This window comes from Thalassophryne amazonica, chromosome 17 (genome assembly GCF_902500255.1).
Source record: "Thalassophryne amazonica chromosome 17, fThaAma1.1, whole genome shotgun sequence".
In the NCBI taxonomy this organism is placed as follows: domain Eukaryota; kingdom Metazoa; phylum Chordata; class Actinopteri; order Batrachoidiformes; family Batrachoididae; genus Thalassophryne; species Thalassophryne amazonica.
Window position 1 is genome coordinate 22539266 of NC_047119.1, and position 18269 is coordinate 22557534.

Genomic DNA, 18269 nt, shown 5'->3' on the forward strand with positions numbered 1-18269 from the left:
AGCATCACACATGGTGCATGTGTCTCGCACATGTGCGTGTGTCGCGCCCGCACCCCCAAACACATATGGCATGCTGGGGGAGCACACTTGCATAAAATGCTTATATTTATGTACAGATCTGATCACATGGGGGCTGGACAGCCAGGCCTGATCGCACACCGCATGGGGAGGAGCCTGTCAGCTGATAATGACAATGAGTGACCACATAACACAGAGACACGGTCTAGGCGCTGAACAGACAAGGGGGCGTGTCTGCTCACAGTGGCTGCTGCTAGATCTCTGCTCCTCGATGTCCCAGCTGGAGACCACGTGCCGTGTTCTGAAGGACATGAACTTGCAACATTCCTCCGTGAGGCACGTCTCTGCCAAGCTGTTCTCACGTGGGAATACATAAAAACATATATTGCTTTTGCGACGGGCTGGAGAGCGCGCACACATTGACAGGCTGTTCCAGCTTGAATGGACCGTCAGTTCATGTGGACACACAACATGCAATTTGAATGTTACGTCCGCCTGACAGTACAATATGACAAGCCAACAGTGCAACAAATATGCCACTTTCAGTCACGTATCAGCAGAAATACACTGTAACAAACGCTGTTGGTCAGTTATCACACGACTTTTTTGTCTTTTTTTAAAAATATGTTTATCTGCTTGTTGAATTTAGCCATTTCATGCTTCTGTTAAAAAACAGTGACTGTAGCGCAGTGGTAAAGTTTCCATCTGGTAATCAGAGCTTGCGGGTTTGAATCCCATGAGTGGCAATTATGTTTTAATTAACCAGGGTTATTTAACCGCCTCCCCTTTTATTTATTATTTATATCAACCCAGTGATATTCTCTAATTATACAGCTGGTTTATATTTTATTTTCCATCAGTGGTGCGATGTTGTGTACCAGGTCCCAGCTGCTCACACTGTGTTCCTGCTCGCACGACACCATCACACCGGGATCGTGCACGCCTGCCCGTCAGCTCGATGTTTTCTTGGTTCGCTCATACGAGCTGTTCCGCCATGATTTACCCTGATTTGTACTTAAACATACTATGTGTGAAGGGGCCCTAAATCACGTGGGAGAAGAGGACAACAAGCACCAGGTCAAACACGTGAAACAAGACTAAAGGCAGAAGAACCAAAATAGAATATAGAGAGCAGAGGCAACAGATGGACCAACGAGGAGGTACAGGCACTGTTGGCTTTTTTCTTGATGGATGAGGTCCATCATGGAGGAAGAACTAAATCTATCTTGCAGCTGAAACTGTCACAGAATTATTACGTTACTACGTACATAGCTGCATGAGCCTGGAGGATCTTCACTGCAACAGACACAACAGTTAAGAAGGCCACTTACGGGGCCATTCTTGTAAACATTTCTGACATCTGGGAAGTAGATTGAGTTCCGGTGGTGGGAAAAGACCTATTGTTGCTTGTGCAACCAAATACTGGGCATTTCATTAACTATTCTAATTACAGAAAACTGTTTCGTTTGCATTTATTTCTGAAAACACTCAAGTGTATAAACTTGAAATTCAAGGGTGCCAATAATTTCGACCACAACTGTACACGGACAGCAAAGTAAGAATGCATTTACTTCATATCTTACCCTAGTCCGGGTCATGTTGAATTGTATAGTGCGAATGACTACCAGGATGAGCAAACTGCCAAGTGAGATCTCCGTCAATGACCTTTCAGAGTACCATGAGATGTTCTTCAATATCTGCAGAAATACATGAAATGAGGCATACAAGTCTGAAAAGCAGTAATGACTTGCTATTATACCAGCAGTTGCAGGTAATGGAGAGCAGCAGTGGAAATAGCTGAGATGCTAGCTGTGTAAAACTGCACATCTACCCACCACCTCGTGGATGGACCGATTGAAGGTGTCATCCTCTGTAAGGATGAGAAGAATGATGAGGGCCATATAGACATGATGAGAATTTTTTTCTTCCACATGGTATAGGATATCAAGGATAGGCAAGACCTGAGAGGAAGAGTAGGAGAGGTTGGAGGAAGGGTTCAGAATGTGTTAGATGTACACTCAAAATGCCATTTACAGTCTTTGTTGTAGGATTTATCCTTTGAAGTCAATCCATTTGTATGTTTCATTTTCTGAGGATAAAATTACTTGAAATTCATGACCACTAAGGTGTTGTACTGGTTTTCCTTTGTGAGCGAACACTGCAGATGGCCAAAAAGGAACAGGGAAGCATTGTCATACATACTGGTTTTAAAATGTCCTCTGTTTATTAACCACTTTATTTTACTCCTAATTTTGGAGCCTACATGTGACTACTGGAGTCCAAATGTGTAGATGTCTTGTAATTTATGGGTAAAACCTTGTAGTTAACAGAATTCAGAAGCATGAACAAATAGCAGAAGCAATTACGTATATCTTTAAATTACATCACAACAGATGTGACTAACAAGATGATCATCTTCTTTAGAAAACATAATGTAATGATATTCACAGGTTTTATTCCTTATTATTGTTTTGTTTTTTAAATACTTCCTGATACATCAAATTGGTTTATCAAACATCATTGTAACTACTCCAATAAATTCATGTTGTGTACAGAATGCCATTACTGCAGTGACATTTCCACTAGTGATGCTGATGAATAACCCAAAAAAGTAAACCAAAACAGGAAATGCATTGCTGCATAAATCAGCAGAAATGGAGATTATAAACAAAAGTCATGTTTCTTTGAATTATGGCTGTTAATTATATGTAGACAAATTTATTAAATCCTCATGCATGCAAAGAGATGTAAACATTAGTAGTGAATGCCAACAGTGCAGAAAACATGAGCCTATCAGAATTAATGCTGTCACAAACTTGCGCCCTGAACAATGAACTGTTTCATTTTGATACAGTATCTTGTAGTGGTCTTTTCCCGTATGACACAGAAATGAACTAGACTCATTACTAACAACCATACACAAAGCATCAGATAATTACAGTGCCTTGACGCCTCCAACTAATATTTTGATTTCCCTTGGTGCCATCATGTGACATCATTAGTGTCAGAGGTCTGATGCCTTTTTAGCCTCAGGGGAGTAGAAAACTATGTAGAAAAACATGTTTCAACTTTCAGAGATGTGGTCACTAATGCGTTTTAGATGACCTCTGATCTGACCTTAAACTGAAGACCTTGGGGTGACCTGTGTTGCGAGATAGATTGAAATTGCCATTTGCGTTTTGAAGATATTGCAGAGACAATGGCCTCTGATTTCACATTGACATTTGACCTCGACATGCCCTGTATTACAAGAGGGGATGGTCCACTGAGTTTATCTACCAAGTTGAACTGAAATTGCACTTTGCATTTTGGAGATATTGCCACAGACAGACAGACACTCAAACAGACATGGCTATTACAAAGGCCAAGTTCCACTTTGTGGTGAAGCTAAAGAGTAATAGTATTGTGAGGACCAATAAAGAAATATCAAACCAATATAACCTGTAAATAAAATGAACTGGAGTTGTAGAATATAAAACAGAATTAATTATAAAAGGCCCACCAAAGTTATTAGTATACTAACTTGCGTGTTGCCCATGAGGATCCATGGTCTCAACCTTGGATAGTGTTTATGAAATAGGTAGCTGACATTTTTCAAAGGTGGTAATAAATTATGCAAAGTTTCTATAATGAGTTGGAATGGCGTGTGAGTCCAGAATGTTTTTAGAACAACTCAACCTTGTTATTTCGTGTTAATTACATAGGTTTTATGTTAATTTACTGTTTTAATGTATTTACAAATCGTTTAGGCTCTTGTTATCAAATACACACTGTTATTATTATCATTATCATTTTATTATGACTTATATTTTGTCATTTGATTTTTAAAAACACCAAATTGGAAATAAGTGTTTTCACTTTGTGTCAGCCATGTATTTTAACATATTTACAATTATATTATGTAGTTACATTGAACTTACTAAATAAAATCATGCAACGCACGCACATTATTAATATAAAAATGATTAACGCCCTCTGCTGGAAAGGCGTGTTAGTGCAGAATGTAATTAGCAATGTTAGCTAATATCCGTTTTCTCCTAAACATATTAGTCCTATCAATGTTCCATTTTTGTGGGGTTCATCCTTGACCCAAAATACATAAGCCTACCAAATGGCAAATGTCAGCTCTCCCCAGTTTCTCCATGATTGAAGCCATACACAGGCACGCACACCTCACACATCTATAATACAGCTGTGAGGCTTCATCATGAAATTTCACTTTAGCGTGCCTATTCACTTTACCTCACTTTACCTACTATAAAGGACCAACAGACAAAGCTTCATATAGACAGAAAACCACCAACTGCTACTCCATACATCTAATCACTTACAAAGAGTTGGACCTTACTGAAAGAATTTCATGTTTGTAGACATGTACATGAAAAAAAAAAACAAGAAAAAAAACTGTATATTTACTTGTCCACCACATTACAGAACCACCCAGAGTGCAGGCTGGCAACTTCCCAGCCAGCCCACAAGCCAATCCCACCTTTAACAAGTAGCCATCTATCTACACGTAGCCAGGTAATATGTGACCATCCTTTCTGCCTTCTAAACATCTGCACACACAGGTCCAGACACACAGCCACGTCTACAATACACAGATCAGAACTATGATGCTTTCAACCATTTTAAAGTATTTTCTACATTACCAAAGACAATTTTACAATTTTGCTTCTGGAGGCAACACCACAGTGCCACATTCACACAATAAAAGATTACCGTATTTTCCGGACTATAAGTCGCACTTTTTTACATGTTTTGGCAGGGGGTGCGACCTATACTCCAGAGCGACTTATAAATGAAAAATATACCGGTAGATTCTCAATTAATTTACCGTAATAAAACAATTTTACGTGACAGAGTCGCTCTATGTTTTAAAATGGCCGGAAATGCAATGCATCATGGGCACTGTAGTATGGCAGCCGTCCTATAGGTCACGCTGGTCGCGATAACCAATCAGAGAACAGAACATTGGACGCGTATTCCTCACTTCACCCAGACAATGATTGTGAAACAGCGTGTGAAGCAGACGAACACGGTGCTTATTCCGGGAGGGCTAACAAAACAGCTTCAACCCTTGAATATCAGTGTGAGCAGAGTTGATGCTCAGAGCTGTGTGGGAGCACTGGGTGAGCGACGGCGGAGGATTAGCATCTGCACTTGGAAGGAGCTGGCTTCGACACCACAGGGAGGTCATGAGCTGCGCAGGTAGGTGCTGCATGGTTCGGCTCGCAATGTGGTCCGCAAAATGCAAACATATCAATAGGTAAAATGCAGCTCACGAGAGGGCGCTCAAGGCTTGTGTGACTGTTCCTGCGACTTCTGACTACCATAGAAAAATTAAAATTTCAACATTACTGATAACAAGACAATGGAGAAGGCCAGAAAAAAATGCCACCAAAAAGAAAAGCATACTCTGCAGATTACAAGTTGCGACTGGTGAAATATGCATCCGAAAACAGTAATCGAGCAGCAGAGAGAGTTTGGAGTGAGTGAGAAACTTGTGAGGGACTGGAGGAAAGCGGAGGTTACTCTAACCACCATGAAAAAAACAAAAAAAGCTAATCGCGGGCTAAAACCTAGAGGAGCGAGTCCGCACATGGGTGCTCGAACAATGTGCAGATATTATCATCATAATATCATAATATTATCATCTGAACTTTCATGTTAAGTTAACATACCTGTATGTCCATGCGACTTATACTCCAGTGCGACTTATCTATGGTTTATTTTTCTTTATAATGGATAAAGTGGCTGGTGCGACTTATACTCCGGTGCGACTTATAGTCCGGAAAATACGGTAATTTGAAACCCCAAATACTGAAATAGGCATTATTTGCACTGATCTTAAACATGATGAAGAAAACTTTTGTGGCACCTTCTATATAGCTGGTTATACGGCTCTTGTCGGCCTCCATTTCAGCACCAGGTGAAATGTCTTGTTCGAGGGGGAAACCACTCAGGTCGCCGCACAAGCCATCTCACCCCAAATTCACCTGTCAAGTCATTCCTCTAACCAAAGTACATAGCTCACTTGATGTTTAATTTTTCCTTTTTTCGTTTTCCTTAACTAATAGGCAGCGATGCTAACAATTCGTGAAATAAAATTAATTTGTTACACGTAAAACTGTTTCGTTTCATACCAAGCATGTATATAACACATTATATAAAGCTAAGTCTTCATTGACTATTAAACCTGCAATTTGTTGCACAAACTCATAGATGTCCAAAATTTATCAATAACTATACAAGATACAATTATGTACCACAGTTGTTCATAACAATAAACATTAGCATTGGATGTGCATTTATGTTCAACGGGTTGAAAAATGTGATACGATACCATCTTATTAGCTTGTACAGACATTGTCCCTTAGTGGAAGACAACATCATTAATGCATGTTCAATAACTGACAACAGCTTTTTATTATTATATTCTTTGCATCATTACCATTCTTCAGCTATTCAGTGGGGTGGGTTGGTCATTACACTGTGCAACTTGGCAGCTGAGTGGGGCAACTTGATGTTACAGGTGGACAAATGGCATAGCAGGGGCAGCAATTCAGCCAGGGACACAGACAGGTATCGTAACTGGGAATCAAACCTAGCTCTACATACTAGTGGCCCAACTCCTTAAGGCTTATTTATGCTCCACTTACATATGTAAATTTGTACATTCAGTTTCAAAATGTTTAAATGTTGCTGCCCACATACTTCTCTGTGTCCTTCAAGGTGGCACAGATGTTAAGAAAAATATCCACTAGATAGTACTGCAAGTCCTCTGGCAACATAAAGCACGGCAACATTTGAGGAAGTTACAATAACGTTTCTACCGAAAAAGGTAGAAGAGTTACAGTTTAGACAGAGGTGGTCTGTTGAACCATTAAATATGTCATGATAAAATAATTTATATATAAAATTCTTGTGAAAATATTCTGCCATGGTTGACTGTCTTCTTTTGCCATGTCTCCATCTATCGGTCCGGGTCAGCATGGCACGGTATGGTACGAGTCGGAAGGATTAGGTCTGGTTTGGCTCTCATTTCCACTGCCAGCCGTACCCTTTTGTTTGGTCGGCGGTGTACCTAGATATCGACATGCACGGCATTTAACATTTTTTAAATTTTATTTTATTTTTTGTCTCGGTGGATCATGGGATTTATTTTCACTGTGTGCAGAATGCTGAAGAGTTGACTGATGCATGTGGTAAATGCTGGCTTGAATGAATGAGGCACCTCTTTGCTGTTGAGCCAATCAATACACAGCAGCGGGTTAGCGCCTCCCTGTTGTAACTGGTCCATTATTTTGGGACTCCAGTCAAAGGGTGCCAAAAAAAAAAAAAAAAGGGTCGGTTATTTCAGTACCTGTTCCTAAATCTGGATGTGGAAACGCATAAAATAGCATGCCATACCGACCCGGTGGAAAAGGGCTTTTGGAACCACCTTGGGTTCAGGATGGGAGCCACCCACACTGAGGTACCTGTGTGGTGCATCACGACCAGAGAAATGCGCCACATGGCCAAAATGTCACAGCTCACATTCTGTCATTATACAATTGGTACTCCTCTTCTGAGTCCCCCTGGCATATCTCAGGCCTCGGGCCTCCTCGACTGCTGTGTTTAACAACCAATGCAAATACAACCAATCAATGTAGCCCTTACATATGATGCTTGGGTAACTCAACATTAAAATTCCAGCCAATAATTTTCTTTCCAACACACCAGATTGTCCATGTCCGTTCTGGAGAGCATGTATGTCCTCATGTTGGCATTCTGGTGAAGCAGGGTATACAGCAATAAGGTGGCCTGGTCAGAGTTCTGCTGCTCACACAGTGCTGTATATAGACTGTTGAAATTAATCTGGAAGGCATGAGGTTGCTCCACCGGTTGGGATGATGTGTCTTGATAGACAGAGACAAAAATGATGAAGGTTAGTAATAAATTGCATCCATAATCCCCGATACAGGTCAGATGTGTGATCAACTATAAACAATGCGTGCATGTCTTGTTACCTTGGGTATTTCGAAAACAAGTAATAGCTTGGCGATAAGGGTTGGGCCAGTCAGGGCCGTCTGGCAAATTAGCAAGGACAAGCAGTAACAGAAGGCTCTGACTGGACAAAGGTAAGAGGTTGTGCTCCTGGTCCATCCCCGATTTACTGCCAACTCCCCCCAGCGTGAAAACGCTCCATAGACCACCTGCAAACAGGTAGACACTTGAACACACAGACAAGAATGTAACATATGTCCAAATTAACACACACACACACACACACAACCATTTTGATTATTTTCCAGTTATCTGTTAAATTCTTATTTAAGTTTTGTTTCTGTTTAATTGCAGGGAGTTAAAGTTGAAATCTTTTCTTCAAAAATTTGTACGGGTTCCCTCTGAGAGTCCAAAGACATGGGAGATCAGGTTAAATAGTCATTGTAGTCCATTCGTGTGACTGTACACGGGAAAGATTGTCTACATGTGGGGCAGACTGGAAACCTGAACACGGATGCATCAAGGTTTTTGTTCAATTTGTTTTGGGTAATGGGGTGTGCAGCCAGTACACTCTAAGTGCCGGTCCCAAGCCCAGATAAATGAGTAGGGTTGCGTCAGGAAGGGCACCCGGTGTGTTTAAAAAAAAAAAAAAAAAAAGCCAACCCAAACGTGCAGAACACAAATGGAATTTCTATACCGGATCGGTCAAGGCCGGGCTTAACAACGACCGCCACCAGTGGCGTTGCCCAACAGGGTGCCGGCATAAATTGGGCTACTGATGGGCAAAGAAGAAAAAGAAGAGAAGGAGAACGTGTCCACAGACAGCGGGAGAAGAGGAAAACTAGATGGTTGTGCTGAGGGAGGACATACGGGTGGTTGGTATGACAGAGGAAGTTATAGAGGACAGGGTGAGATGGAAACAATTGATCTACTGTGGCGACCCCCAACGGGAGCAGTCAATCTGGGTAGGGTCCAGCCCTTGAAGATCATCCCGAGGAGAAATGTGTATCGACAAGAGAAAGAAGTGGGGGCTTTGGAAATAAAAGAAACTCAAGTTCATTTCAAGCTACATGCAACTTCACCACCCTAGGACAGACCGGCGTCCTGTCTGTCTAGAGTGAACCCCGCCTCACACCCTATGATTGCTGGAATAGACCCCCCCCATGACCCTTGATTGGCATGTGTAGACAATGAACAAATGAATGAATGAATGCAACTTCAACCTCACATATGTTGATATGCCAACAGAAGCACCTGCTCCCAATGTTAACCATGGAAATGACAGTAAGACTGTTCCCCTGCAGCAAACCCAGACAGGCACAGATGGCACACAGATACATGGTGTATGACATAAGTGAAACAAACCTGCTTTTTCTATCAACCTAGTGCATCAATGTTACTCAAGCTGAATCAGTTTATGCCCTTTAATTGAGAGACTTGGAAGATATTAGCATTTATTATTTTTGAGTAAACTGTGTTGGGTTCACAGGGTACATGGCTAAACATTTCTCAAAGTCTAGGAACCAAAGTATAAATGGATATAGAAAGTTACAGGGAGTTGTATTTCAATACACATTAGGTTAAAAATGTCCTTAAAATGGCAAATATCTCTCACAATACAAACATCATCCTGTTCCGGAGCACAGCGGTGTTTTGCTGTATCTGTTAGCTGTTTAATCTGCGCATTTAGATTGATCTAGTTATCTAGATTACGATTTGTTTCCCAGTGTAATCTTTACGTGCCTTAACTAAAGCACTCCCTCTGCTGAATCATCTCTAAATTATTTACACATTCACTTTGCGTGTTTTTAGGAATCCGCTAGCTTAGCGTAGCTACTAGCTCTTAGCCGATTTAGCATGGCGGCTTCTCCTGTCTCTCCCGCACTTTTCTGCTCTGGGTGTGAAATGTTTAGTTATTCCTCGGCCTCCTTTAGCAGTAACGGTACTTGTAATAAGTGTAGCTTATTCGTAGCTTTGGAGGCCAGGCTGGGCGAATTGGAGACTCGGCTCCGCACCGTGGAAAATTCTACAGCTAGCCAGGCCCCTGTAGTCGGTGCGGACCAAGGTAGCTTAGCCGCCGTTAGTTACCCCCTGGCAGATCCCGAGCAGCCGGGAAAGCAGGCCGACTGGGTGACTGTGAGGAGGAAGCGTAGCCCTAAACAGAAGCCCCGTGTACACCGCCAACCCCTTCACGTTTCTAACCGTTTTTCCCCACTCAACGACACACCCGCCGAGGATCAAACTCTGGTTATTGGCGACTCTGTTTTGAGAAATGTGAAGTTAGCGACACCAGCAATCATAGTCAATTGTCTTCCGGGGGCCAGAGCAGGCGACATTGAAGGAAATTTGAAACTGCTGGCTAAGGCTAAGCGTAAATTTGGTAAGATTGTAATTCACGTCGGCAGTAATGACACCCGGTTACGCCAATCGGAGGTCACTAAAATTAACATTAAATCGGTGTGTAACTTTGCAAAAACAATGTCGGACTCTGTAGTTTTCTCTGGGCCCCTCCCCAATCAGACCGGGAGTGACATGTTTAGCCGCATGTTCTCCTTGAATTGCTGGCTGTCTGAGTGGTGTCCAAAAAAACGAGGTGGGCTTCATAGATAATTGGCAAAGCTTCTGGGGAAAACCTGGTCTTGTTAGGAGAGACGGCATCCATCCCACTTTGGATGGAGCAGCTCTCATTTCTAGAAATCTGGCCAATTTTCTTAAATCCTCCAAACCGTGACTATCCAGGGTTGGGACCAGGAAGCAGAGTTGTAGTCTTACACACCTCTCTGCAGCTTCTCTCCCCCTGCCATCCCCTCATTACCCCATCCCCGTAGAGACGGTGCCTGCTCCCAGACTACCAATAACCAGCAAAAATCTATTTAAGCATAAAAATTCAAAAAGAAAAAATAATATAGCACCTTCAACTGCACCACAGACTAAAACAGTTAAATGTGGTCTATTAAACATTAGGTCTCTCTCTTCTAAGTCCCTGTTGGTAAATGATATAATAATTGATCAACATATTGATTTATTCTGCCTTACAGAAACCTGGTTACAGCAGGATGAATATGTTAGTTTAAATGAGTCAACACCCCGGAGTCACACTAACTGTCAGAATGCTCGTAGCACGGGCCGGGGCGGAGGATTAGCAGCAATCTTCCATTCCAGCTTATTAATTAATCAAAAACCCAGACAGAGCTTTAATTCATTTGAAAGCTTGACTCTTAGTCTTGTCCATCCAAATTGGAAGTCCCAAAAACCAGTTTTATTTGTTATTATCTATCGTCCACCTGGTTGTTACTGTGAGTTTCTCTGTGAATTTTCAGACCTTTTGTCTGACTTAGTGCTTAGCTCAGATAAGATAATTATAGTGGGCGATTTTAACATCCACACAGATGCTGAGAATGACAGCCTCAACACTGCATTTAATCTATTATTAGACTCTATTGGCTTTGCTCAAAAAGTAAATGAGTCCACCCACCACTTTAATCATATCTTAGATCTTGTTCTGACTTATGGTATGGAAATAGAAGACTTAACAGTATTCCCTGAAAACTCCCTTCTGTCTGATCATTTCTTAATAACATTTACATTTACTCTGATGGACTACCCAGCAGTGGGGAATAAGTTTCATTACACTAGATGTCTTTCAGAAAGCGCTGTAACTAGGTTTAAGGCTATGATTCCTTCTTTATGTTCTCTAATGCCATATACCAACACAGTGCAGAGTAGCTACCTAAACTCTGTAAGTGAGATAGAGTATCTCGTCAATAGTTTTACATCCTCATTGAAGACAACTTTGGATGCTGTAGCTCCTTTGAAAAAGAGAGCTTTAAATCAGAAGTGCCTGACTCCGTGGTATAACTCACAAACTCGTAGCTTAAAGCAGATAACCCGTAAGTTGGAGAGGAAATGGCGTCTCACTAATTTAGAAGATCTTCACTTAGCCTGGAAAAAGAGTCTGTTGCTCTATAAAAAAGCCCTCCGTAAAGCTAGGACATCTTTCTACTCATCACTAATTGAAGAAAATAAGAACAACCCCAGGTTTCTTTTCAGCACTGTAGCCAGGCTGACAAAGAGTCAGAGCTCTATTGAGCTGAGTATTCCATTAACTTTAACTAGTAATGACTTCATGACTTTCTTTGCTAACAAAATTTTAACTATTAGAGAAAAAATTACTCAACCATCCCAAAGACGTATCGTTATCTTTGGCTGCTTTCAGTAATGCCGGTATTTGGTTAGACTCTTTCTCTCCGATTGTTCTGAGTTATTTTCATTAGTTACTTCATCCAAACCATCAACATGTTTATTAGACCCCATTCCTACCAGGCTGCTCAAGGAAGCCCTACCATTATTTAATGCTTCAATCTTAAATATGATCAATCTATCTTTGTTAGTTGGCTATGTACCACAGGCTTTTAAGGTGGCAGTAATTAAACCATTACTTAAAAAGCCATCACTTGACCCAGCTATCTTAGCTAATTATAGGCCAATCTCCAACCTTCCTTTTCTCTCAAAAATTCTTGAAAGGGTAGTTGTAAAACAGCTAACTGATCATCTGCAGAGGAATGGTCTATTTGAAGAGTTTCAGTCAGGTTTTAGAATTCATCATAGTACAGAAACAGCATTAGTGAAGGTTACAAATTATCTTCTTATGGCCTCGGACAGTGGACTCATCTCTGTGCTTGTTCTGTTAGACCTCAGTGCTGCTTTTGATACTGTTGACCATAAAATTTTATTACAGAGATTAGAGCATGCCATAGGTATTAAAGGCATTGCGCTGCGGTGGTTTGAATCATATTTGTCTAATAGATTACAATTTGTTCATGTAAATGGGGAATCTTCTTCACAGACTAAGGTTAATTATGGAGTTCCACAAGGTTCTGTGCTAGGACCAATTTTATTCACTTTATACATGCTTACCTTAGGCAGTATTATTAGACGGTATTGTTTAAATTTTCATTGTTACGCAGATGATACCCAGCTTTATCTATCCATGAAGCCAGAGGACACACACCAATTAGCTAAACTGCAGGATTGTCTTACAGACATAAAGACATGGATGACCTCTAATTTCCTGCTTTTAAACTCAGATAAAACTGAAGTTATTGTACTTGGCCCCACAAATCTTAGAAACATGGTGTCTAACCAGATCCTTACTCTGGATGGCATTACCCTGACCTCTAGTAATACTGTGAGAAATCTTGGAGTCATTTTTGATCAGGATATGTCATTCAAAGCGCATATTAAACAAATATGTAGGACTGCTTTTTTGCATTTACGCAATATCTCTAAAATCAGAAAGGTCTTGTCTCAGAGTGATGCTGAAAAACTCATTCATGCATTTATTTCCTCTAGGCTGGACTATTGTAATTCATTATTATCAGGTTGTCCTAAAAGTTCCCTAAAAAGCCTTCAGTTAATTCAAAATGCTGCAGCTAGAGTACTGACGGGGACTAGAAGGAGAGAGCATATCTCACCCATATTGGCCTCTCTTCATTGGCTTCCTGTTAATTCTAGAATAGAATTTAAAATTCTTCTTCTTACTTATAAGGTTTTGAATAATCAGGTCCCATCTTATCTTAGGGACCTCATAGTACCATATCACCCCAATAGAGCGCTTCGCTCTCAGACTGCAGGCTTACTTGTAGTTCCTAGGGTTTGTAAGAGTAGAATGGGAGGCAGAGCCTTCAGCTTTCAGGCTCCTCTCCTGTGGAACCAGCTCCCAATTCAGATCAGGGAGACAGACACCCTCTCTACTTTTAAGATTAGGCTTAAAACTTTCCTTTTTGCTAAAGCTTATAGTTAGGGCTGGATCAGGTGACCCTGAACCATCCCTTAGTTATGCTGCTATAGACGTAGACTGCTGGGGGGTTCCCATGATGCATTGTTTCTTTCTCTTTTTGCTCTGTATGCACCACTCTGCATTTAATCATTAGTGATCGATCTCTGCTCCCCTCCACAGCATGTCTTTTTCCTGGTTCTCTCCCTCAGCCCCAACCAGTCCCAGCAGAAGACTGCCCCTCCCTGAGCCTGGTTCTGCTGGAGGTTTCTTCCTGTTAAAAGGGAGTTTTTCCTTCCCACTGTAGCCAAGTGCTTGCTCACAGGGGGTCGTTTTGACCGTTGGGGTTTTACATAATTATTATATGGCCTTGCCTTGCAATATAAAGCGCCTTGGGGCAACTGTTTGTTGTGATTTGGCGCTATATAAAAAAATTGATTGATTGATCATGCTGTCATCAGAAGAATTCAGTTTGAATATGCAAAAGAAACTCTATATAGCAGGACAAGTATTTAGTGAACATTTTACAAGGTTTGGTTTACTTTATGTATCCATAAGGAAAACAGTTCTTTCGTTGCATTTAGCCAGGTTAGACGCCATCTAACCACTAGAAGCTGTGGGCAGGTATAATGTAGCATCCCATGACCAACGCCAGGTTCTCCGGGCACGTGCGCACACACACACACACACAATCTTAGTCAAGTACAGTTGTATGGTTGAACCTGAAGTGGTTAATGCTAAAAGGGGACTGAAGACAAGAGACGATGTTCAGTTAGACTGCAAGGCAAAAATAAGCACAAGAGTCTCACTTGAAGATCTGTGCCACCTGAAAATTGAAACAACATTGATGGCGCCACAGAATAAAAAGAAACTGGAACTACTGGCCACTTCCAATAGGCTTCATTTGTCTTGTGGGATGTGGAGTGCTGAACATACTGCAGAACAACGAAAGCGGTGGTGCTCTCAGGCGTGGGGCCATCATGACAAGCACGAGGAGCATGAACACCAAGGTACACAGATGGCAGTCTCTGGCTCCTGCATGTCTAGCCACAAAATGCATGAGCCAAGCAGCAGTGAGAGGCACTGTGAGCATGCTGAAGTTGCACATAATGGAATTTGAGGAGCCAAGTAGATCTGCTGCCATCTAGTGGTGAAGGACAGAAAATCAGATCTGTTCTCTGGCATAATTTGCACACAACCTTAGTGTGAAAGAAATATAATGCACGTGTGACTCCAAATGTAATGCCATCGTCCATTCTGTGATGACACACTTGCGTCACGCGTTTACCACCTTCAACAAGGTGACGGTTCAAAACATTAGCATGTGACATGCCTCAAATATACTGTTGCCTCTGTGACACTGTAAAATTAACTACCAACTCCTAGGAAAGGAAAGCTAGCAAACAAACAACTTCTGACTGTTTAAAATGACAAGAATAAACATAGTTTCATGTTGGTTTAACACCGATGACGACCAACGAGCAGTTACAACATTCTGATTTGTGAGTCGAGGATAATGTTCGTGTTTGCGCAACAAGCTACACCCATACTTAAAAGTAAAATTTGAGACTGAAACTGATAAACTGTCAGTGATGAATGTCTAATTCTCTCACACGTGATTCTGAGCTTTCTCTCTTCAGCACAGGAAGAAGTGACTGTGAGAGGAAAACAAGATCTAGAGCGAAGGGTCCAAGTTGTGACGAAGCCCTGTTCATCTCATCACTGGCACCAGAGTGACTGGCCCAACGGTGTCAGAGAGCCTGGTCTGGCAGCCACGTTTCCTGCACTCACGCTCACACAGGGCCTTATTTTACCTTGGTGGGTGCTGTTTGTTATCCGTCTGGCTCAGATCCCTGGGCCTGTCTGCCTGCCCACCACATAAACCCAATAATGCTGTGCTGCTTAGGCTGCTCCAGTATTGGACAGCTGCCCAGTGGAAAAAGAGGAGGAGGATAGTATGAAGAACAAGAAAGGGAAGGGGAAAGTGAGGAAACGAGAAGGTCACACTTGGACACAGGAGCTGGCCAAATGAAATCAGAATTTGGGCCTCAGAACTGGAGGGCCATGAAGCCACTTGTCCTGAAACACAAAAATACCGCTGCAGCGTTCTGACCTTACTTATCAAATGAGCCCGTAGCCATATTAGTCCTGTCTCTCTCCCAAATAAACACCTGCAGGATTCTTTAAGCATTTCTCCACAGTTTTCCCATAAAGGGCTAAATTGCAACCTGCGGCATACTTCCTAACCACACTTAATATATTTGTGGGCACTGGTGAGCTATTTGAAGAGAGGCAATGTCTAGATCTGAAAAGGCAGCATGAAAGGAAAGGGCATGACCATGCACTAAAAGACAGAGAATTCCACTGTAACTTTTATTAAAAATGGCACAACTGAAGATCACGTAAAAAGCAAGAAAACCAACTCTGAGGAACTGGACTGAGCCTTCTATGGTATGTATCATATGCCATTTTACAGTGCCAAACCTGTGACAGCCAATTTCCTTGGGATTCAAGACCACTCGTGCGCATGGCCAAGTTAACAAACAAGTTTTCCCGAGCAGCTCCTCAGTACGGCTCGTGTGTGTCCTGGGGGGATGGTCGGTATACTGTTTAGCATAGACCAGGACAAACTAGGAAAGGTCAGTTAAATCCTTGCCAGTTTTGAATATGCTCAAATTTTTCAGAAACTCCTGGGTACTGCTTTGTGCATGAGTCAAGATTACATCTGCTTTTGTTGGGCCCACCAAGCACGGGTGGGACTGAGATGGTCTGAAGTCCACTGAGCTCCAGAGAGAAAACAACTTTTCCAAGCTTTTCCCAAGTGGTGTGCCTGCTCAGAAGGACACAGACAGACAAGAGTTGCATGGAGGAAATAAATAAATTTAATTCAGCCAAGGTGTGTTAAGTTGTAGCTCTGCCTGTTACAGTGTTAAACGTCAAAACGTGGCCAGGTGCAAGAGTAGCTTAACCGGTATGAGTGTCTTGGTAAGCCAAGAGTTTCTAATAGAATTTATCCTTCAGCTTATGGAGGAAAAAGGGTAGCAAATAGAGAATCTATGTATATAGAAGGCATTATATAATGGCTGAGTGGATCCTTGTCATTTGATTGGTGCTTTGTATGTCACATGACATGGATTAATTCATCCCATTTGTGTTGCATTGCATTTAGAGTGCAGTTTGGTTCTATTTAGAGTGCAAATTTGGTTCCATAGGTTTGGTACGATTGCACTCTGCACACGTACACATGCACGCACGCACACGTGCTCGTGCACGCACATGCAGCACGGTGGCTTAGTGGTTAGCACTGTTGCCTCACAGCGAGAAGGTCATGGGTTCAATTCCCGCCTGTGGCCTTTCTGTGTGGAGTTTGCATGTTCTCCCCATGTTTGCGTGGGTTTCCTCCGGGTGCTCTGGTTTCCTTCCACATCCAAAGACATGCGGGTTAGGTGGATTGGAATCTTTACATTGTCCATAGGTGTGCGAGTGGGAGTGAATGTGTTTGTTTGTATGTTTGTGGCCCTGTGACAGACTGGCGTCCTGTCCTGGGTGTACCCCACCTCGCGCTCTATGACTGCTGGGATAGGCTCCAGCCCCCCGCGACCCTTAATTGGACTAAGCGGTTGAAGATGAGTGTGAGAGTGAGTGTATTTAGTTTGTCCAATTACTTATGCCCTCTGAAATCAGAGGGACTGTGTATAAAAATGCCTGTATTACCTAAAGGGTTAAGGTGATTTTTGAAAGTCTGCACTAAAAGTGCATTTAAATTCTTTCATCACTTCATTGTTGGAGGTGTACAGCAGCAAAATTACAAAGTTTGTGACACTGTCCAAATACTTATGGGTCTGACGGTAATTAGACTTAATCAAACAAAGACCACTGTTGTTGTCTCACACGCAGAGCGGACTGATAATGTTGAATTAAAACACTACATCTAGAATAACTAATTCATTTTCAAAACCGAAAGGGATTCAACTGTTGTTGCATTGTCTGGTATTTATACTATATGTTATTCTTTCTCCTGAAGAAGGAAATCAAACTGATGTGATTTTAAATGAGTTCTGTTGGGAAAAAATTCTCCAAAGGGGGTAAACTTTGAGGTTCAGAACATATACTTCAGCTCAGATGGCGAATCTGACTGCACAGCTGGTGAACAGTGACAGAACGTGACATTTACTTGCATAACAGTGGCTTAAAAAAAATAAATAAATAAATAAGAGCACGGCATCAGTCCAATGCCTTGGCAAAGTGTACCGACACTCATAAACAAGCCAGTCTTTTGTGATGATTATCCCAATATGCATGTGCAAATAAACTGCACTTAACAAAAAATAAACACACTGATGATAATGTCACTAAAATATGTTTGCAGTGCAGGAGCCAAGGTCCAGACAGAAGTTTCATTGAGCATCCAAGGTTGAAATACTTTAGAAATTTTATATGTCAAAAGGGGGAATACACATGAAAATCTATTTTGAAGAGAGAGAGA

At 41.8% G+C, this 18269-nt stretch overlaps 1 protein-coding gene across 2 annotated transcripts in view; it reads right to left on the bottom strand.

The window, feature by feature from the left end:
- The window catches only part of dym (dymeclin), a 117940-nt gene that overhangs the window by 71620 nt on the left and 28051 nt on the right, over positions 1-18269 (bottom strand). For both annotated transcript variants that reach the window (XM_034192258.1, XM_034192257.1), the window contains exons 9-12: positions 8031-8216; positions 7741-7919; positions 1854-1979; positions 1602-1715 (exon numbers count right to left, since the gene is read on the bottom strand). In XM_034192258.1, the coding sequence (XP_034048149.1) occupies positions 1602-1715; positions 1854-1979; positions 7741-7919; positions 8031-8216 (605 nt within the window). The remainder of the gene's footprint in view (positions 1-1601; positions 1716-1853; positions 1980-7740; positions 7920-8030; positions 8217-18269) is intronic.